Source organism: Trachinotus anak, unplaced genomic scaffold, assembly GCF_046630095.1.
Source record: "Trachinotus anak isolate AG129_WGS33_773 ecotype Australia unplaced genomic scaffold, CSIRO_AGI_Tana_v1 ptg000011l, whole genome shotgun sequence".
Classification (NCBI taxonomy): domain Eukaryota; kingdom Metazoa; phylum Chordata; class Actinopteri; order Carangiformes; family Carangidae; genus Trachinotus; species Trachinotus anak.
In genome coordinates this window covers 15,852,487-15,874,461 of record NW_027273862.1, presented here as the reverse complement: position 1 = coordinate 15,874,461, position 21,975 = coordinate 15,852,487, and the positions used below count along the sequence as shown (strand labels likewise).

Below are 21,975 nucleotides of genomic sequence, written 5' to 3'. Positions count from 1 at the left end.
CTGAATTAGCCCAACTACACGCTCTGTAGTGACTAAAAGCGCAATATTAGGTGCTGAAATATGATTTTACCATATTTCAGCTTTGAAGTACATGCAAAGATTTTGTGAGTGACATTAGATAACATGCCATGCAGGGATGAGTGGTGTGTGCACCAAGGGTGTTTTTATTTTCTTTAAAAGCATGGGTAAGTATAGGGTTTCCTGGTCACATTCCAATTTTGACATTTTTCAGTAAGGCACAATTGAAAACCAGTAACAAAATGCACATGACAACTCTCTACTGAAAGAAATGCTGTAAAAACATATACCGTCAACTTAAGAGACTGTCTTTTGGAAATCTGCTACAGTTAATACAACCTATTTCTCTAACAATTTACATCAATTTTAGATGCATTCATGTCAAAATACATTCTTTCACAGGTCTTACCCCTGTATTTGTCTTCACAGCAGGGCAAGGGCCAGAGTCTAGCCAAGCACGCATTGTGTAGAAGACTGACACACACACTGGATCTAACAAAAATAGACAATCACTAAAGACAGTTGGATAGTTTTCTTCAGGTGAGTCTCTAGCTCACCTGACTATGATGATGTTAGACTATGGAAAGAAATTAGATCACCTATTCAAATATAGAAGCATGGCCAAACTCCACAGATAAAGCTGGAGCTCATGTTAAGCATAAGAATCAGCATTATTTTAGGTATACATAGTTTTTCTATCTACAGTCAGGTCTGATTGGGAAAATCTATAAATAGTCCTAGTAAAAACTGTGACAGTCAATCCAGGCTGATTAGTCTACCACTGAGTTGAGTGTCCTACTGGCAAACTGCATTCTACCCGACATTGTCTGCTTTCCAATGTAGTATTCAATGAGGAACAAATAAAAATGGTCAACCTACCTAGCTAGCAAGCCAAATGCTAATCATAGAAATATTTGCAGAAAACTATAAATCATTAACCAATTATGAAAAGCCATGTGCAAAAGCCGAATGCCATGGGGAAAAAAACAGCTGAGTTCAATTACCATGGCACTTCTGTCAAACGTCTAATAGAGCAGGTTTGTTGTGTCTTATGACAACACCTCTACAGTATAAACTTGACTGGCCGAAAATACAGCATGCATTGACCATGACCAAAATTTGAATCAATTGGAATTGAAACTGTTGTCCATCACTCTTCAACAAGAATACATCAATTGAAATGATTATATAATGTCCATGAAGCTATCAGAATATGAGTGATAACTTGAACTCTGGAAGTTGCTGACCATTGTGATCTACTACAACACAAATCAATATAACCACTCCTCAGAGACTCCTTGCTCAGCACCCCTCAGTTTGACTCACATACTGTTAAGACTTTCAAAATGTTAATTTCAAAAAAATCTGTTTAACCATCTGACATTGCATTCCTGGTCACGCAAGAGATTAATCACCAGGGTTAAGGATGGAAAAGGATCATCTCATGCACCATTAAAGCTACCAAACTTTCCACCTAATCTGCCCATGCTGTTACATTACCAAAACTCACAATGCAGAGCCTGAGAGACAGATGCAGCTGAAAAAAAGAGTATTCAAAAGAACAGAGGCTAAGGGTTTTACCAGAATATAAACCACTTTCAGGACAGTTGGAAGGGATGTCTACCTCTAAAATAAGAGTCAAAGCAATTTTGCCCTAAAACTACTAATCAGTTGAATCTCATGAGAATTATAAAAACAGTATTAAAAAAAAAAAAAACACAGAACTCTAAATGAGACAACACATTATAGCAATAGCCCACAGCGCAATGCTGGACCTCTTTAGAGACTATAAATACTCATAAGACTTTACAAAATGTCAAGGACAACTGTGTGAAATGTTCAAGGCAACAGTAAAACAAGGCAAGAAGAACAAGCACATCTCCTATAATGGATAAAACACAAAACGGAGTAGGGAGGGAGATGCCTCACAGAGTAGCATATACTAAACCATACTTCATGGGAAGTACAAGACAAAACCTGTCAACATAAAGAGGAACTACCCATCTCATATTTTTCCATAGGAGACAAATGTGACCTGTGCGATGCCAATATATCACTTCTCCAATTAGCTGCATACAGGCTGAAGAAGGAGCTGTTAAATTTCAATGCTGACCTTGCAGGATAATCACATTTGACCTATATTTACTGAGCTGCACACTATTCCCTTAACCTCAGGGTCTGTGATGATTAAAGACTAAGAAGTGTGCCCACACTACTGAAGTGTGAGGCATGACCAAAAAGAGGAAGCCTCAAAGATAAAGTCTCATGATGAGAGGGATGGCATATGCTGATATTAAACAGTTCTGAAAGAAACTATTATTAGATCTATCTAAACACGTCTCTCAAGACAAGATTGCAACTAGTATAAAAATCATGTCTATTCAGTGTTGTCACACCATATTAATGAAACTGACTCTAAGTTAATGAATTAGATACTGTATGTTCTCTGTGGCCCATTTCTAGGAATTGTGGATTGGACATGTGATGAAGCAGTGCTCACTGGCATCTCCTCCCAAGAGATACCTCACAGATATTTATTTACAGAGAAACTTCCCTCAATTCTGTGTGATTAGAGCACCAGTCTAATGTGATGAACAATGCCTTGAGCCAATGCTGAGTGCATCACTCTGAGTGAAGCCAAAGTTAGGTAAAGAATTTAAAAGCACTTTTTGCTTTCTTATGAATTTTTTGTGTGGTATATGTTCAATTACGAGGAGTGTGTTGATATTTTTAAATTGTTACTTTTTAAATGTGTGCAAGGGTTGGGTATCTTTACTTTTAATCTCAGCCATTGTTCTTTGTCAGTCTCTTACGAATCGGGGTCTAACTTTTTGCCAGAAAAAAGTATTGTGGACAAGATTCCTTCTCCTCCAAATAGTCTGGAGTCCATTTTTCCTGAAGCCCTTTAACCTTGTCATCTCTTCAACACGGATGCAATGTCAAAGTCTTGAACCTTCAGTAGGCAACAATTTTTTTGTTTTATTTGCTGAATCTGTCACTATATTCTGACAGTAGTACATTAAGCAGGTACTTTTGGTAAAAAACCGGCTGCTCTGGCTCCACCTATAGCTTGTAATGCAATTTGCATAAATCCACTGCTCCTGGTTCAATACCACCAATCAGACCCAGGGGGAGTGTTGGCTGGCTGAGGGGATGTACTCTTCCTCTGAGGCCTGTGCCTCGGTTTCAAAACTCTATCCGGTAAACATGTCACATTTATCAAAGTGCCAGTGAGTAAAACGCTGCAATGAATGCTAACTGTTACTCATCTGTAACCTAGGCTATGTAAACAAGCTGTACTTTCAGAAACATGACAACCTTGCTTTTCTCCCAAAGTTGACTATTGCCAAATAAACAGAAACGCTGAGTCTTACCTAAAGTATAAATTCAATATCTAACATTATCTGAGAGTAGAATAGGCTAGTTCTTACTCCCGTGTGTTCCATACTTTCTGGTGTCTCCAGTTGCTGTGGATACTATGCTCGTGCACCCAAGCTAAGATGTGCGCACGCTCTCTGGAGTGCACTACCTCCTCTGTTAGTCAGGGGAGGGACTTGGGAGACAGTTTTCGAGCTCGGCGGAAAGTGGGGGAGGGATCTAAAACTTGTGTCTGTTCAAATTTTCTGCCTAAGTCCTGGATTTTCTCTGTTGTTTTTTCTTTGCTAAAATGACCTAAACTAGGATATGGACAGAAAACCCAAGTATCATGTTCAGAAAAAATTATGAAACAAGCCTTTCACCAGAAATTACAGATTAAGTAACAAATACCATTTAATAGAGCTTTAAGAGTTAAAGTACAATTCACAAGATGACAAACACAGGGGTAGTTAGGAAGTTCCTATTAGGAGATATTTTAAGTTAAATAAGTGTGTGTCTCTGAAGGATGACAATGTAGTTTGCACTCTCATACCTGTAAGCTGACCAAATGTGATCACGTCTCCTTTCTCTGGCAGAGTAGCAGCAATAAGCACTGAACTAAAGAAGCCTTTCCGATGAGAGGTGAAATGTCTTCAACAACCTCAAACAAGTCCAGCTGCCTTCATAAAGCTCTAAGAAATATCATGATCTGGATGACTTCACATACAACAATAGACATATTTACTTTCGGCGTACACTGTGCATGAATCTAAATGTGAAAAAACTGAATGTAACTATCATTTACTTCACTTCATTTACTATCCATCAATATCTTGCAGCCATTGTATCCTTCTCTTCTTTTCATAATTCCACATGGTAAATTTCCTGAGACCCTAATGAGAAAGAATGAAAGAAAAGCGGAGCATGAAAATGGCTACTGGGTTTCCTCTCCTTCCCATTCTCCTCAGTCTATGCAAGCAGAGGGTTTTTTATTAATTTTATTTAATTATCCCACAAAGCTCTTTTTTACACTGGCCCATCTTTGCCTGTGTCCTACTCCCTCTGTGTGAGCTTTGTAATTTAATAAAGCTTCATTTAAGAGAGAAGTTGATTAAAAAATTAAGCTCCAGTGATCACCACAGCCCCCCCCCCCCCATATTTTATGAAAAGATCCAATATTTCATATTATGAACATGTCGGGCAGAAATTATCACCGCAGGACAAGTTAATGCTTTCTATACAATCATATGACACTGACGCCAAAGCCCACTACAGAGAATGTCCCACTAAAACATGGAAAATGACAGCTCAAACAATTTCACGCCTTTACTGTAGGTCAGGCATTTTTTGTCCCTGCTGTCTGTCTGTTGTCCACGTGTTAATTTTTTCATTCATAATTCATATTTTCCTACTTCTTCTGACAGCAGGTGACTGCCAAAACTCGTCTTACACAGCTGTGAAAGAGATTTCTTAGATTTCTCCCTCTTTAGAGTGAATGACGACACTTAACTGCAATACTGGATTGAGGAGAAATTCCAGCCTACTGCCCTCTGCTTGGTTTCACTGTAGAAAATTGCACCAACAGCCTAATCACTTATACTCATGCAGACTCTTTGAAATACAATCTCCCTAAGTTATCCCATCTGTGCAGCATAGCGTACACATGCACACAAACCCACAGATATAGAAAATGTTCAAGCCATCAAATCCTATCGTAAAAAAGAAAGTAAAAAAAGATTTTTTAAATAATGATAAATGCACAATCTACACTGCAGCTTCATGTTAAATACTTTCTCACTGCTGGAGAAACATAATCCACACAATTAATGCTTGAAAATTATAGCCTGGATCTAGTGGCAGTTTTGAACCATAAGTTATTGATTTGGAAATGAAAACCTGTACTCTTCAAGGTTAAACCCAGTCCACCCTCATTACTGCTCTGTCCTTGAGAGGCCCGCACCAGGGCTGCTGCAAGGACTAGAGAGGACTGCTTTAATGAAGGTGAATTTAATAGGATTTAATGTAGCTGGGGGCAATGGAGCAGCAGAGATATGGTTTTAACAAAGAGCAAGGGACCAAGGGTACAGCCAAGAGAGCAGCCATTTTCCTTTCTTTATATTTATTTCACATTTGGCCGAGCAGAGTAAAAGCACACCACATTTTCGTCTGACTCAGCCACAGGAGTCAGTGGTTAAATTTCTGTAGTCAGGACAATACAGGCCTGCAGGTTTCCATCTTAGCATTCACACAGATATTGTATAACATAGCATCATTTTAACAGATTGGAATAATCTGACATGGTGTTGGTGGTTATCTATAAATGTTACTTTATTTTGGCATGGAGCCATTTTGTTTTTTTAAATTACATTTGACTTTCAGATATTTAAAAAAGTAAGTAGTTTTTTTTCCCAGATGGCATATCAAATATTTCATCCTCATTATTGCTTTTCACACAAAAGTACTATTGACTGAAGGTAATGTGATTAAAGATAATGTGATGATGCACGCACTATTCCCCATTCACAATCATGCATACAACATCTTTAGGGAGCTCAGCAGGAATGAGAGTTACATTTTTAATAAATCCTACACACAACTTACCAAGGCCTATTATCTCTCTCTCTCTCTCTCTCTCTCTCTCTCTCTCTCTCTCTCTCTCTCTCTCTCTCTCTCTCTCTCTCTCTCTCTCTCTCTCTCTCTCTCTCTCTCTGCAAGTGTTTTGATAGACTAAGCAATTGCATCATACCATGTCTCTACAGTTCAGCAATGTGTGGGCGCCTTAGGCTGCTTAGCACAAAGCTTTAGGACAAGTAATGTTCCTACATCTTTTTATTTTCATAACCTGGTTCTATTAATTGTGTTGAGTTCTCAAAAATGCTGAAGCCCATTTGATTCATGCAGCTTGGCCCTTCAGCTGCGAGGTCATGATCACATGGCTGTGCCTTCAGCTTTTGTAAGCTTGATGTGAACAATGTGTGCAACATTAAATGGCCCACTCCTATAGTAATGCTCCATAAATATGCCAAAATCTTGAACAGAAAAAAAAAAACTTTCATACCTGGTTTTGAAACCCTTGCACAGTCATTTCTCTTCTTTTTTCTCTCCCTTCTCTTCCCTCTCTGAAATCTGCTGAAGAGCTGACAGGGTGCTGATTCACAAACAGAAAGAGAGAGGGGGAAGCAAATATGTGATTACAAATGCCAATGCCATGACATAATTCATACAGTGTTTGCAGTTATCAGTACCAATTCTTAATAATCATACTGGGCCAACAGCCAGACTCACTGCTGATCATTGCCTTCCCTTCCTCTAATGCTGGGTGCAGTATAAAATAAATGAACTGCTCTTCCATTCTTCACTTGTTTCCACAGTCTCTCATCAAGACACAAGCAAGAACATGTTTTTAACTGCTCTAGTTGGATGAAACTCTTCACTGCATTTTAAATAATACACCTCTGGTGGTGGTAGGTGGTAGGTTTAAAAAAGAAACTTCTCTGGAAGTTCTCATAAGGATCGCATATTTTAAGAAATATACCTGAAATACATGTACCGTCTAATTAAGGCATGCTTTTCAAAAACACTAACCCTCTGCCTGGTCCAGCATGTGTAGATATGATATTTGAGCCAAGGGCAGTAGGAAATGAGGAGGGGGTAGAGGCTATCCATTCTGACCTTTTCTCTGTCCTGGGACATTTGAGGAAGTAGCTATAAGAGGCCTGAATGACAGCATGCCATCTCTGGATCAAGGGTCACTCACAATTCACAATGCAGACAGTCAAAAGAATACTGCACTTGATAGCAGCCCAATTATGACATGGAGGTTATTCTCTTACCAAAGCTGTCAGATTCCTGTACTATTCACACCACACAACCTGTCTTGTAATCAGGAATCTTGAATTGTTATGGTTTGCGCACTACATGACTGATTGGCAACAGAGGGTAACAAGATCTTTCACCACAAGGAATCCCCAACAAGTCTCTCTCTTTTTTTGGAAAATGGATGTTGAAACAAGTGATCCAAGTTGTTTGTGCACTGATTTGCAGCAAAAAAAACAAGGAGGAAAGAAGAGAAGAATATGTTTGAGAGCATGGATTGGGATACATGGGCAGCAGGGATTAATGCTGTGCAACTCCTTCCCCGGGTTTCCCCTCACTTTGTATCTTCCACATTCATTGGCTGTAGATTGTTGCCGTACTCATTGCCAGTCACAACACTACTGGATTTGGACGCCCCAACAGGTCCAGATATTTAGCCTGCTAGATATCTTTTAGGCGTCTGCATGCCTCGGTAAATCTCTCAGATCGAGCCTTTGAACAGTTCACAAACAGTGATCGAGTGCCGATTTGCCTCTGATCTAGGGCTTTTCTCTGCAATCTCCAAAAACTGTAGGCAAGCAGAAAATCAGGGCTAAAAAGTTGCAGTCTCAACTTAACATTAGCATTCCACTCGTATGGTCATGGTGATTTTTTTTTTTTTTTTTTTTTTACACACATTTTGTTTCAACTTAATAACCCAACTGAGGATTTATTGGGCAGTACTAATAATGTGATTGAAAAGGATAACATGTTTTCAAGTTCCTTCAAGAGCTCCCCTGCTGACCGGCAACCAAGAAACCCCTTCTAGATTTTTCTATTTCCGAAAAATGTCATCTTTATTTTTAAGTGGATTTAGGGGACCTTGTCAATGTCAGTCAGTTTTTCAAAATTACTAAAAAGCTGCAAATGCTATAAAATAAGACACATTGTTCACACATCTGCATTTTCCATTTAATCTTTAACTTTCATTAGTGCTGTCTATAATCCCTCAAACATGACTAATAGCAAGCACAGGTCTGAAAACAAGTGGTTTTAATTAAAATGCTGGTTCACAGAGGACCTTAGAAAAAGGTTTTTTTAATCATTTTTCACAATGCCCTGTTTTTCTTTTATTTGCAGAAAAAAATACAAGCAAGTGACACAGATTCATCCACAGCGCAGAATTAAAATCACATTTTCTGCACTGGCACTTTAGAAACAGCAAATATGGTCAGATACAGTTTCAAAGTGTAATTAAACCCTGACACCAACAGTTTTAAGCATGTCGGGTTTCTTGCTTACATAACAAAAAAAAAAAGTCCTTAAAACATATGGGAGGCATATGAAAGGATGTTTCGAAGGCCACACAAAGATTTGCTTTATCAATTCTGACAAGGAAAGAGGCAGAAGGGGCTCTCCACTTGAACCATTCTTGAACTTCTGTTGGCAGTGGTCTGTTCAACCCACATCTCAACTTACTTATTCAACAACAATAAAGACAAATCAAAATCTCAGGTTCATAGTGACACAGTGACCGTGGGCTTTGATGTTACCAACTGTTCAATTTCTATCAAAGAGTGGGAAAAAAAGCAACTTAAGACAGCAATATATTTGAGAGGTTCATATTCTTTCACACAAATTCCACATTTGTGAGTTATTTACATGTTGGTGAGAGTGTTTACAATATACCATACAACAACAAATATATAAATAATTTTAGAGAGAGTAAGATGAGAGGATAATGACCATGAGAGATTGGAAACAGCTAGCCTGATTCCATAAGGTCATAAAATTTACCTACCAACACCTCTAAATCTCTAAATTTCTTCCATCCCTCAATTGTGGGAAGCCCTTAATCTGTGAACTGCATGTCAAACAATTAATGTCAAACTAAACGTTACAAACATCTAAACAGCAGTTTCATGATTAAATGCGTTTATGATAAATATGTAGTTTGGACATGCTTTAAATTGAAATACAGCCATCTAGCCGCTGGCATGAGACAAAGGATAGTTATGGAACAGCATGGCAAACAAGTTTTTACCCACACCTGTATCCTAATATGACTACTGTCTGAATTTATCTTTTATTGTCTTCAAAATGTTTCTAAAATAATACAGTCAAGTCGACTCCTTTACTCCAAACACAACTGAAGGAGCTTTTTCCACAGAGCTTGGACTGAAGAGAACCAATTGAAGTTACCACCACTTTTGAAATTTTTACCAAACACGTTTTTTTTTGGGGGGGGGGGGGTTTGATCAGTTTTAATGATGAAAGGTGCATTAACCAAATTCTGTCCACCAGGTGACATTTTTCAGAAAACACAGCCATATAGCTCTTGGTGGATATGAGCTAATAAAGTTCCTATACTGCTAGCACCAAGGTAGCTATAAAGTAACTATGTCGCTAATTATCCAGCACAGGCAAACATTCACGGCAATACAATTGTGTCTGTGGTCACCTGACTAATTTACCAATTAGCTTAAGTCTGGTTTTCTGACCTCTCTTCTGAGACAAATCCACTGCTCTTTAACTACATTGGTAAATGTCTGCTTGTGTTTACCTGGTACTTTGAAGGTGGTCCAGTCTGCTGCTCTGTTTTCTGTCACGACCAGTCAGTTTACGGCGCTCAGTGCAGCTTAACTGTTGTAATGATACTTTGCACCAGCGAACAGCGTCGTAGTTGAGGTACAAAGATTTTTTTTTTTTTTTTTTTGTCTGAAAATAATGTAATGAGCTAAACCTTTAAAACCTTTACCTCCCGCGGGGCGTCTTACTGCTATGAGGAGGCTTTTAATATTTCTTGAAGTCTGTTTTCCAGCTGAACTGAGACGCTTTCCGTGCGCTGCTGCACAATTAATGAAATGTTTGACTCCTGTGCAAGTTTGCGACTGCTTCGACTGTTTTGCTCTAAAAACAAAACAAGAAAAGTATTATTATGCGTCAACATAAACAAAACATTCATGTAAATTATTGTCTATTCCAAGGAAAAATAATAATTTGTGAAATGTGTCATACCATCTCACTAGTTAAGCAAAGTAAATTGGTAAATTCTAAATATCCATACTGTGCATCTCCCTGAACATTTCTGTCCCACATGGGTACGAGTTAGTTTGCCTTGTACTTACTGCACCCTTGAAAAGCTTCTTTCTGTGACCTTGAATTCTAGGTAGGAAATTGTAAAATGTAAAACTAATGATTATAATTAATCATCAGATTACATCAAATTTTTTCCAATATGCTGAATTTTGCACAAAGTTTCATATGTGCCTACTGTAATGGACACCGTGCATCAGTGGATTAGTGTGTCCCAGTGGACTGGACATAGTGAAATCAGAGTGTCCTCTGACCCTCTCAGACTTGTCATACTGGCTTGATATGTACCTGAGTGAAAAGAGAGAAAGAGAGAGAGAGAGATGAGATTTATGGAAAATAAACAAATCCTGATATTTTGTGACAGTTTTCCTTTTGTGGTTCTTATTAGTGGTCTTTACTCGTAGCACTCTCAGTAAGGCAACTGCAAAGTTTAGTTTGATTCATACAGAAGTTATGAATCAAGCATCAATGGCGTTTTACATTGGCCTGTAAAACAACAGGTATCTGTTTCATTGATAAAAATGCAGGTGAGTTAATTCTTTTACAAGCCAGATTTGGGTCCTTTTGCTGAGACATTACACTATATTGTTACAGGGAAATCTGAAGTTACCACAATAAAGCTTTTTCTGTTCCCATCAAGTGTTTCTGCAGCTCAAAGCTTTCTTAAGTCTGGTCCTCTACTTTGCAGTTAACAACATCCATCCCTCAACACTGCTGTGTCAATGGAGTTGCAGAGCGGCAAAGACAAAGCACTCCTCACCCATCTAAGGCCTGTATGTGTCCATCTGGAAAAGCCATTGGAACAAACAGGTTGAAGGGGCAACTGAAGGCTCTCTCTCTCTCTGTCTCTGTCTCTGTGTGTCTCTCTCTCTCTCTCTCTCTCTCTCTCAAAATGCCTCCCAGACCTGGTGGTGTCTGTGACAGGCCCTCTCCTGGTGAGCTAGCCTCCATGATGAATGGCCACCTTTCCACTCTTTATCGCCCCACTAAATCATGTGCTTACCATGCTTTTATGACCAATTTTTGCTGCTTTGTTTTACTTTCCCCCCATTTTTTTGAATGAAACTCCAAAGGCTGCGGTTTCGCTTTTTTGTACTGTACATTGTATTAATCTTTCAGGTTTTATCACTGCATTGGTATTCAGGTGGAGATCTGAGATCTAGCCTTATTAATCAAATTCACAGAGACAAATGTGTCAGACCTTGTTTGGACTAGAGAAATGCTCCAACAGAAAATGTTCTTATCTAAAGAGCAAATATTTCCAGAATATTTGATTTCATTCATTTACTGTTTTCTAACTGCTATCTTTTATGCAGCACTCCTGTCTTTATACCCAGTGAGAAATAACTTGACAAATAGGCAGGAATATGTCTGTTGCATTCCTGTAAATGCATAAATAATTTATGTGAATGAGCGTCGCACATGGAGTTGGTCATAATCCAGAGACTGACAGACAGTATGTCAGAGCAGGACGGAGGATCTGCGAAGGGGCAGTTACATGTCAATGAGTTAGTGAAGATTCAGCCACCAGTTTTGATTTATATATAGTGAGTTTGTCATGTATCCCATGACAACTTATAGTGAAACTAAACTGTTACAAGAAAAATATCATCCAACAAAGGTCCCTGGCCAGGTCAGAGTCTATAGGCCACCATCAAACCTTTGCATTGGCTTTTTAAACAGGGATGAATACTGCAAATAATTTTTTGTAAACTCATCAAAATTCATTTGGTATACATTACCGAACATGAGAAAACAAATCTGCATCATAAAGGTATGTCAAACAAATGAGGAGAGTTACTGACGAGTTTGTACCAAAATATGGGGCACACTGAGAATTAATATAATCTAACAATGGTTAATTGAGGACAAAGAAGCACAATAATTTCAAAATTGTCATTATATTTCATCAACTAAATTGTGTGTCACTTAATAGGGCTTAAATATTTTTTTAAATACATAGTTATGTGGATGCTGACACTTTTTGATGATATAGCATACTAACCAAAACTGCACAGGGACACACAAATAAATAACAAGCAGTTTATACCTGTAAAAGTGTTTTATAACCACCTTGATGATGCAGTGCTTAGGTAAGCATTTGCTTCAGCACAGTTTCACAAGGAGCCCTGAAACGATGTACTCTGTCTCCCCCCAGTGGATGGAGAAAACCCTGTTGTGTCCATTGTCCTGAATGATGCTCATCTGCATGACTGACTTCCCCACCCACAGGGAATCGATAATTAAAGGTGAACAAAATTAAATGTAAACATTTTTTTTTTTTTTGTAATTGATTCAGTCTGAACAAAATGTTTTTTGTATTTGTAAGAACTGAAAATATTTGTAGTTTTCAGTTAAACTGTGTTAGGCCTTTACTGTATAATGTAGTTCATGGTATAGCTTTTTTTTTTTTTTTTTTTTTGAAGGGGATGTTTTCAATTCACAAGATGGACATTCAATATTCATGGGTCATTTTAACTCTTCCCTGATAGAATCTCACAGACCAGCAAAGCCAATTCTGCAGTCACCTTACAACTTGGAGGTTTTTATGATCTATCAATCACCTAAACAAAGCTTAAGTATGTGAGCCACTGCCAGGGGAGGTCTGACCTGCGGCCTAGCGTGACATTCAGGGAAGGAGTGCTACTCACCCAGGAAATCCCATTACACCAAAGCATGATGGATATCAGTACTGGGAAAGCTCATATGTGGTCTGACATATAATTTGTTATAATTTGTAAAGAAAAAAAAAAAAGAAAAAAAAATGGTGTGACCACGTTCACCTTTACCCCCATCTATCACTTTTTCATAACTCTGTCCCTACATTCTGACATATGCTTAAAATCTCGCATGCTATGTTTATCTGTCTTGTATTTGTGTTTGAGCTCATGTAGAGAACCACAACAGTGAACTGGCCATTTTAATGACATGAAATGTTCTTAGCCAAACTTTATTTTCTTTGATCTTTTTTATAGTTGCCACAGAACTGACTGTCTTTGTTTTCACTGAATAATCACTGATTTCACAGTAGTGAATTATCTTGTGGTCCGAATGACATTTCTGAATAAGAATCCAGACTGAATAGTTTTGCTGTGCTATCATGACATTTCTGTTTCTGTTACAATGGCGATTGAACAGACAGCAAAACTATCTTGCAAACTTGTGCTATCTGAATCAAAGAGGTGTGGATTAGCATTATATGTAATAGATTTCAGGTGCTGATCAATAGCACCAAATAACACCAATATGATGGGATGTGAAGTCTGTATTAAACAAATGTCATCTGTGTTCCCTGTAATGAGGCCTGGTATTATATCACTTACCTCAAAACTAGAAGCAAAGGTTAATCACATACCATCCAAACTCTTTTAAAAAGTCTCCCACTCTGTTTGTTTGTGCTACATTGCTCTTCTGTGCCATATTGATTGTTCAAGATAAGAGAATAACATGTAAATTTTCTGCTAAAATACGATACAAGACATCCCAGCATGCACCCTTTGGACTCGTCTTTGACTCTATTGACTTTTTTTGATGACATTTGTTTTCCCAATAAAATTAACTAGTCATGAATGTATTGTAACATGTGGGTCACACATCTTTCTCACAGGTCTTATCTGTTTTTGGTCCTCACAGTGAGTCTTGTTTATCTGAACTCTCCCCTTTATACTTTACTGATAAGAAACAAGCAAACAGACAGTGGGCCAAATTTCAGTGCTGTGAAGTCACTGGAGTGGACCATCACAGAGCAGCCTTTGAACCCACCACCAAGTGACATTGTAAAGAAGGTTAACATTCATATGATCGAGAAGACAAATACAAAAGCTGCAAACAACTGTAGAAGGAGGAAGGAAAGGGATACAGCCCACGCATGGGATTCCTATGATGAAGAGAAACTGAGCTGAATGTGTGATCTGGAAGTTACAGTCAATACTGTTGGAGTTTTGCCTGTCAACCAGTTTTAAAAAACCTTCTAAACATAGAGCCTCATCAGAACCATGAAGCTTACTGGGACTATCCTTAATCTGGACTACACTCATTGCAGCACAGACACTGAGCATTTAAACGACACAATGGTGATACCACTGCAGACTAATACAACAGGTATGATGAAAACAGCTTCACCTAAATCACTCTGGACTGTAACTGTAACCCTCTAAAGTGTCATCATTTTTCAATCCACAAAATACTGTAATTGTTACAGTTATCATTCACAGTTTAGGGCTGTAACTAGCATTTTTTAATTAATCTGCCAATTATTTTCTCAATTAAGTATTTGATCTAAAAAACTGTCCTCCTGTGGCCTATCACAATATCCCAGAGTCCAAAGTCTTTAAAGTGCTTGTTCAGTCCAAGCAGTGGACCAAAACCGAAGGAAACTTCACAGTGATATAAAACAGAAAAGCAGCTAATCGTTACAACTGAGAATCTTGAAACTGGTAATGTTTGGTATTTTTACTTAAAAAAATGTCCTTCTGTCCTTTGACTCTTTTCAGCATTCTACATAAGTTTATATTCTGATCTAATTCCCTTTATAATCTTATCCCCTGTCATCATTATAATTAGGGCTCCGTTCAACTGAATCAGGACCTTTCCTTGCCACTTTAAATGAAAAAGCTTTACCAACAGACTGCTCTTCAAATTCAGATAACTGCAAGGCAAATGTATTCTAATCTCTTAATTCAATCTAACTGATCTTTGACCAGAGAACGCATTTTCCCTGTTAAATTGCAATCCCTAGCTGCTTCATCTCCCTAAACTAAGTATGCAATTTACATACATTATAGCCTAGGGTCTGTACAGTACAGGCATCAGTGCAAGAACACTGCACCAAGAACGTGTATTTGACGGTCAGTGCTTTTAAAGAAAGACAATCCTGCAGCAATCAAACCCTGGCAAGATGCAATTTAGAGCAACATGGAAGAAGAATTTAAACAGAGCATCCAATGTAAAATTAGCCAGAGGAGAGTTGTGGACTTTGGCTTGCCACTGACCTCTAACTGCTTTAATTAAATGGGGAGTTTTCTCTTCCTCTTGAGTAATAACTAGCACTTCTCCTCTGAGGCCTATAGCACTGGCAGTCACATAGAGCAGTGATATCACTACCTATAACCCTGGTTTTATTATCAACACCATTGCTCCTGCTAAACCTATGAAACAATGCCCAGGTGATTCCCAATGGGCCATAAGTTCACAATCAACACCTTACTGCATAGCCATGTTCATGTGCAAGGTTATTTCTGTTCAGAAAGGTGGAATAAGATTCATTATGGGCCTTAGTTGATAAAAGGCATCATGAATAATCGTGTCTATCAAGGTGTCTGTCTGCTCCTAACAAAGCTGATGTTCTCTCAGCTGCGTGATGTGTCTCAGATACTTGTGAGGTTTGTTAGATTAGGCTCAGAGATACTTATTTATTCATTAGCAACCAAATAAAAGGTCTCAGAGAATCCATCTCCCCTACAATGCTAATGTCTATCACATGTCTCATGTTCAAACTTTTCATCAGGTATTTCCACTGTATACTGTGATACTTTATTTTAAGTGTCTACTATCTTTTAATTGTCAGATTCATCAGCAGCCACCTCATCACTATCACATCCTGATGGAGGTAGGACTCAGTGCTCCATATGTGCAGACAGAGCCACAGGTAAGCATTATGGTGCATCCAGCTGTGATGGCTGCAAAGGCTTCTTCAGGAGGAGCATTCGCAATAACCACACTTACAACTGTAGGTGAGTTCATCATAGATCTTTCTAAATACAACAGATCATTGTTCAACAACAATGTATTCATTTCATATCTTAATATCCACCAACATGTTAATTCAATTTTAGACAATGCACACCAGGAACAATAACAATGAACACTGAGAATTTCAAAACAGTCTTTATTTGAGTTGAAGTGAGAGGTTTCTCTGTGGTGTTAAAGTTATCACATATTGTACAGCAGTGTGAGATATCATAGATGAAACGTCACCACCGTCACAGTCACAGTCTCTGGGACCAGTCCAGGCATGGAAGCAATAACATATATATAATGACAGGGGACTCTAAATCAATGGTGAGATATAGCTGTAGGCTCTTTTTTGCTTTCCCATGTGAGCTGTTGATTGAATCATGCTACAGATCCTGTCTTGTCTTAGCTTGGATTAAAAAGTGTCCCTGAGTGCAGAGTAAGTTGTCAGGTCACTGCACGTGAAGGCTCAAGCACAAAATATGATCAATTCCTAAACCTCAAAATATTAAACATGTGTAACTGTGTTACATATTCTAACAGATAGCAAAGGGAAATTCCACTGATTTAATATTTTTTTAGGTTCAACAGGCAGTGTTCTGTGGAGAAAGACAAAAGAAACCAGTGTCGTTACTGCAGACTACAAAAGTGTTTCAAAGCTGGAATGAAAAAGGAAGGTCAGTGGAAATGTTTTTATCTTCTTAAGCAGCTTTCTTTTATTTAATACAATGCACATTCAAGGTTTAAATTCTAAAAATGTAATTGAACCACAAGAACCTACATGAAACATTGAGATACATATTCAAAAAAAAACTTCCAAACAATAATTTGCTGAACTCCATTACATTAAAAATGTGTCATTTCTGTTTGTAGGAAATGGAAAATGGGGATCAGGGGTGATTTAATAAAGGAGAAGATATGTTAGTATTTTAGTTAGATATTTTAGTTTAGTAATTTCTTGTGCAACAATGAGTGTGTCGTCATTGATTTCTGTGTGTATTTATGTGTTCTATATGCATCTTTGACCTTATCTTTCACTAACTCCCACAGATATCCAGGGAAAGAAAGATGTGATCAGAGGAGCCATGAATAGTCTCTACACATGAATAATTAACATGACTGAGCATGGGCAAATATTTGTTCTGCATTTTCCTGGAAAGATGTTACTTACAATCCCCTGCAGTGAGGGCCAGGGCTACTAATTTAAAAAGTTTGCCTCAGTAATTTGCCTAGTTAGCATAACATGCTGTAGAATAAAATATCAGGCACTTTAAACTTGACCTCAGAGCGCGCTCCCTGTAACTGTTTACTCCCAATCCAGGCTTAACTGATGCTCTACAGAAGATTCATTTTTGACATTGTCATGCAGCACCATGTCATTGCAGCGGAGAGTTAGCCCCCTGCTCCTTCTCCTCCTCTGGTTTGATTAATACACTCCTGATTGGTTGCTGAGAGGACAGCTCTGATGACTGATTACTCCGGCACTTGGTCCTGTTGTCTGACTTTGTAAATCCACATCGGAATCAGTCTGAGGTCTTCCAGCTTGCTCAGCTTCTAATGACTTTCACAGGGTCATCAACATTTGATGACATCTCCTCCGCTAAACATAATCCATACTATCAAGCATCCAGGCATCTACGCCCACTTTTTATTGTGCACAGCAAATGTAAGAAGCTGTTATCAACATAAGAATATTACATCAACATATATCAAATCAAGATAGGTGTACATGATAGGAATAAAACCTAATTCCAGTCAAAAGGTACCCATTTTTATCACTTCTCATTTCACATTAGAGACAGTGACATTTGATTACTCTATGCTGTTTTACATCCTGAAACAGATACACTTCAATCTCCAAATGAAAGACCTCTGGGCGCAGGATTTTTTTTTTTTCTCCAATTTCTGCCACATTTGCAAATTAGGCAACATTTGGCATGGCTAATGTTGGCATGAACAACAACTTCAGTTTCACAGAGGACAGAGGGACCTTGTGGAGGCAAAGAGTAGGTCTTTTCTTTCAGAACATGTTTGCAGCTGAGGTGAGAAAAAAAAAAACAGATGTCTGGAGAAGCCAAGAAATGTCTCTGATGGTTCTTTCCTCTCTTTAATCTCCAGCTGTTCAGAATGAGAGAGACTGCATCAACAGTCACAGAACCAAGGGACAGACAGTGGGCACTCTGTCCATCAGTGTGCTCCTGCGGGCAGAGGCCAGTGTGCAACAGGTAACACGCTGTTGCTTAAGAGCTCATATACCAAGTTCTGCAACACATACGGACACTTTTCACATATATGCCAGCCAAGGGATCCCTGCACTATTTCTGGAAATCATGTTGATGAAGGTCAGAGACGAAGAGGATATAAGTTACATTTTAGACAAGCAGCGATTAAATTCTGCAAAGGTTGTAGCTGTAGGCTGGATTCAGTTACTCCTTAGCAATGACAAAATTGCCGAGGGACCCCATCTAATCATAGCCCATTTAATTGCACCACTTGATCTGGGATTGTGTGACGATGTTCAATTACCTTCAAATGAATAATAACAACCAGATATACGCTTTTGCATGTAAAGGGAATGCACAGAAATAAATTACATGATTGGCAAATGAGCTATGACATCATATGCTGGTGGAGTGTTTTTCCATATTGGTCATCATGTGGTCTCCATCCACCCAAATCTCCTCTACCTGCCTTGTCTTGCTTTAGCCTTTACAGCTCTCTGAGTGCAAAAGCACTCATACACCTATCACCATCATCACCTAAATCCCCCATTCATCCCCCTCCCCGCATATACTCATGCACCTTTTCTAAGGTTCATTCCCACATTGCATCACCTGAGTCCACTGTGAACTCACTTTTTGCTCCGCTGCTCAGTTTCCAGTGTTGGTCTCACCTGGGAGCCATGATATCCACACCAAGAAGACAGCTGGTGTGGGAGACGTGTTTCAGTCCATGAAGCAGCAACTCCTCCTGCTGGTGGAATGGGCAAAACACATCCCTGAGTTTTGCAGCCTCCCAATTGATGATAGGGTACAAAGAGGACATATCTAAAGAACTTTTTATACTAACAGCTAACTTACAACTGTCTATTGTCCTGTCTATATATCTAACGCATAAACAGTGGCTGACTGGCTTTTTTTTTTTTTTTACTCAATGAGTGTATACATTTCTCAGTTCAGGTTGATGCTTTGGATGACAATTAATTTGCATTTTAAAACTGTTTGCAGGTAACCCTGCTCCGAACCCACTCTGCAGAACATCTTCTTCTAGGGGCGGCGAGACGCTCTCTACCTTACAACAATCTCATTCTTCTAGGTATAAAACTGGCTGCATTCTTTTTTTATTTCATTGTTCAGTTATGTGATGAGGAATTGCATTTTAGTCATAGCATGTATCTTTGTCCTAAAATATCTTGCAAATGAAAGGATATGTTTATATTCATTGAGCAGGCAATGACTTCGTGATCCCCTTGAGAGGTGCACAGATAGAGGTGTCCAGAGTGGCTTTCAGAATCCAAGAGGAGCTGGTCAAACCTCTCAGGGAGCTTGACATCACAGACAAAGAGTTTGCTTGCCTCAAAACTATTGTCGTCTTTGCGCCAGGTCAGTCTAATCAGTCTGTGAGACGGTGACTGTGGATTCTAATTTCTGTTCTTCCGCTTGACCTCGTTTATTGCACCAGACAAATAATACCTTTTTTTGACATTCTCTCTTGGATCTGTTTATTTTCTTGGCCTTTTGCATGTGTAGTTTAGTCTGAGTGGTCTGGTCTGGCTTCAGAGTGTTTTGGGGAGATTTTCTAATAATATCAGGATGTGGTGAGGTTTTTGGCAGTCAGGTGGAGGTGGCTCCCTGCTGAATTTAATGGACCATTTACCTGAGGCAGAAGAAGAATAGGCAGGAGGACCAAAGGACATGAGGACTGAATAGGCAAACTACAACTCTGCCACACAGCCCAGCAAAGAAAAAGACACTGTAGCCCAAATTTGGGATTATAATACAACCTCGATTCAAACATCTTTCATCTCATTGAAAAGTGTTTACTTTCACTGAAAAAATTATTATCTGTTACTCTCATTTTACCCTGCTGTTTTGTGACAATACAAAGTAGTTTTAATGTATGCACACAAGACTACAGTACTCATAACATTTAATGATGTCCTCACAAAAGTTTGACATTAAATGCAGTAACTATTTTTGATTTCCTGCAAAAATGTGTTTTTTATTTAAAATGATATCAGGGTGCCCAAAAGAACTCCTTTGGCTCCTCATTTTAGATAGGAGCCAAAAGAGCCTCATTGAATTCCACAGTTTTATCAACCATTGGATTCTTGGAACCAATAAAATATTGATTACGTACATACTGATTATGTAGTTTGAGAAAGGGTTTTAGGGACTGAAGCAGTGACTGGTTAAAAACTATACTTTCCCGTTGCAAGGACAGCAAGTAAAAAAAATCTTTCAGAGGAGTAATGCCAAAAGTTATGCTTACTTTTTGTTGTCATATAAAATTAAGTTACAGCACAATTAAACCATATGTATTTATTTCATTCACCTCTGTTTTTCTTCATAGTCTTTTTTGTCATACTCTCTCATCTTCAATAAGTGTCCTCTTACTTTTCTCCTGCAGACTGTCCAGGTTTGAAAAGTCCTCAGCTGGTTCGACATCTGCGTTTCCAGGCCCAACTGCTATTAGAAGAAGCAACCTGTGAGCAGCGGGGAAGGTTTGGGGAGCTCTTGCTGATCATGCCTCCCCTGCAGAGCGTGGCCTGGCAGATGGTGGAGACTCTCCACTTAGCACAGCTGCTGGGTGAGGCCAGAATGGACAGCCTGCTGCTGGAGATGCTGCTGGGAGAGGAAGCCAAAACAGGAAATGGACTACGTACAGGTAAGAGACACTGCTATAGTGTTTACTTGCAAGAAATGGATTTATATTATATGCTATGTTTAAACCTGAACTGCATTAAGCAGTGTTGACCATGTCATAATCGAGACATTTCCATTATGTAGTACATTCACACTGCAATCTACCATTGACAGTATGCTATTTGTTCATCGGCTCTCACTTTCAATATTGGCCTGCTCCAGATTCTCCTGTTCTCTCAGGCAACGACAAGACTCAAGACCAGGAAAGAGCTTCACCTACAAACTTCACCTCTGCCATCTCTCATGTTTCAACATGTGAGCGAACACAAATCAACCTGACACAACAGTTTTGAACATGCATCTGGTTATATAAGTAGCAGTGACTTTTGAATTAGTAACAGTGTAGATACTTTTATTCCCTGTCATAATCGTATCAAGTTGAACTATTTTCTACCGACAAAATAACAAATATATTCACCTCAGTATTTAGTGGGTCTCGTCTGACATTTGATTCCATTAAATTAATTGATAGTCACTGTACCCTCATCTGCTAAATGTAAATGCCAATGTCTGTCTGTCTCACATAGCTCTTCCAAGTGGCTTCCCTGCTGCCCACACCGACTGGCACTGAGGTGTACAACAGACATGGCGATGCTGCCAGTGTGCCCACAGAATACCAGAAGTGCCTGTCCACACCAAGAAACACGTCAAGAAACAACAACTTAACCAGGGAGTGGAGGGGAAGGGGTGCGAGACAGAATATAGACTAACACATACACCCTCAGCCACGTACAAACACACACACACACACAACTCTGTTTCCATTACTGTGAAAAAAAAAAAAAAAAAAGAAAAAACTTGCTTTATTTATTTGACCCACTACTTTATACAGGAGACATGGATCACTGGATTAATAACATTCAGCACTGTGCTGAACCATAACTAAGCATAATTTAGTCACTGCAAACACATTACAGTATGCTTGACTTGAATCTGGGGCTAAAGCGCAAGACCCAACTTTGTCAGCAGAGGGCACAAAAAGCCTGTTGAGAAAGATTTGTCAGCCCCTGTGAGTCAAGTTTTTCTTTGTAAATAAAAGCTGTCACTCGTA

At 38.8% G+C, this 21,975-nt stretch overlaps 1 protein-coding gene and 1 long non-coding RNA gene across 7 annotated transcripts in view; one reads left to right on the top strand and one right to left on the bottom strand.

The window, feature by feature from the left end:
* The window catches only part of LOC139627760 (uncharacterized), a 17,972-nt gene extending 7,205 nt beyond the window's left edge, over positions 1–10,767 (bottom strand). The window contains exons 1-4 of one of the 3 annotated variants that reach the window (XR_011692621.1): positions 10,445–10,767; positions 10,299–10,335; positions 9,734–10,080; positions 6,434–6,523 (exon numbers count right to left, since the gene is read on the bottom strand). This is a non-coding gene — a long non-coding RNA (uncharacterized lncRNA). The other 2 variants (XR_011692620.1, XR_011692622.1) reach the window with 2 other exon arrangements.
* Positions 9,719–21,975, top strand: LOC139627759 (hepatocyte nuclear factor 4-beta-like). 4 transcript variants are annotated; one of them, XM_071488845.1, is made up of 12 exons: positions 9,719–9,858; positions 10,955–11,039; positions 12,425–12,515; positions 15,833–15,998; positions 16,582–16,676; positions 18,118–18,224; positions 18,874–19,029; positions 19,227–19,314; positions 19,449–19,601; positions 20,629–20,886; positions 21,087–21,179; positions 21,452–21,975. In XM_071488845.1, the coding sequence occupies exons 3-12, from the start codon at positions 12,461–12,463 to the stop codon at positions 21,493–21,495; spliced, it is 1,215 nt and encodes a 404-aa protein (XP_071344946.1). In that variant the 5' UTR covers positions 9,719–9,858; positions 10,955–11,039; positions 12,425–12,460; the 3' UTR covers positions 21,496–21,975. The 4 variants fall into 4 exon arrangements, with proteins under 4 accessions (XP_071344946.1, XP_071344947.1, XP_071344949.1 ...); XM_071488846.1 differs by lacking the exons at positions 9,719–9,858; positions 10,955–11,039 and adding an exon at positions 11,183–11,201; XM_071488848.1 differs by lacking the exons at positions 9,719–9,858; positions 10,955–11,039; positions 12,425–12,515 and adding an exon at positions 13,995–14,367 and having other exon boundaries at positions 21,105–21,179.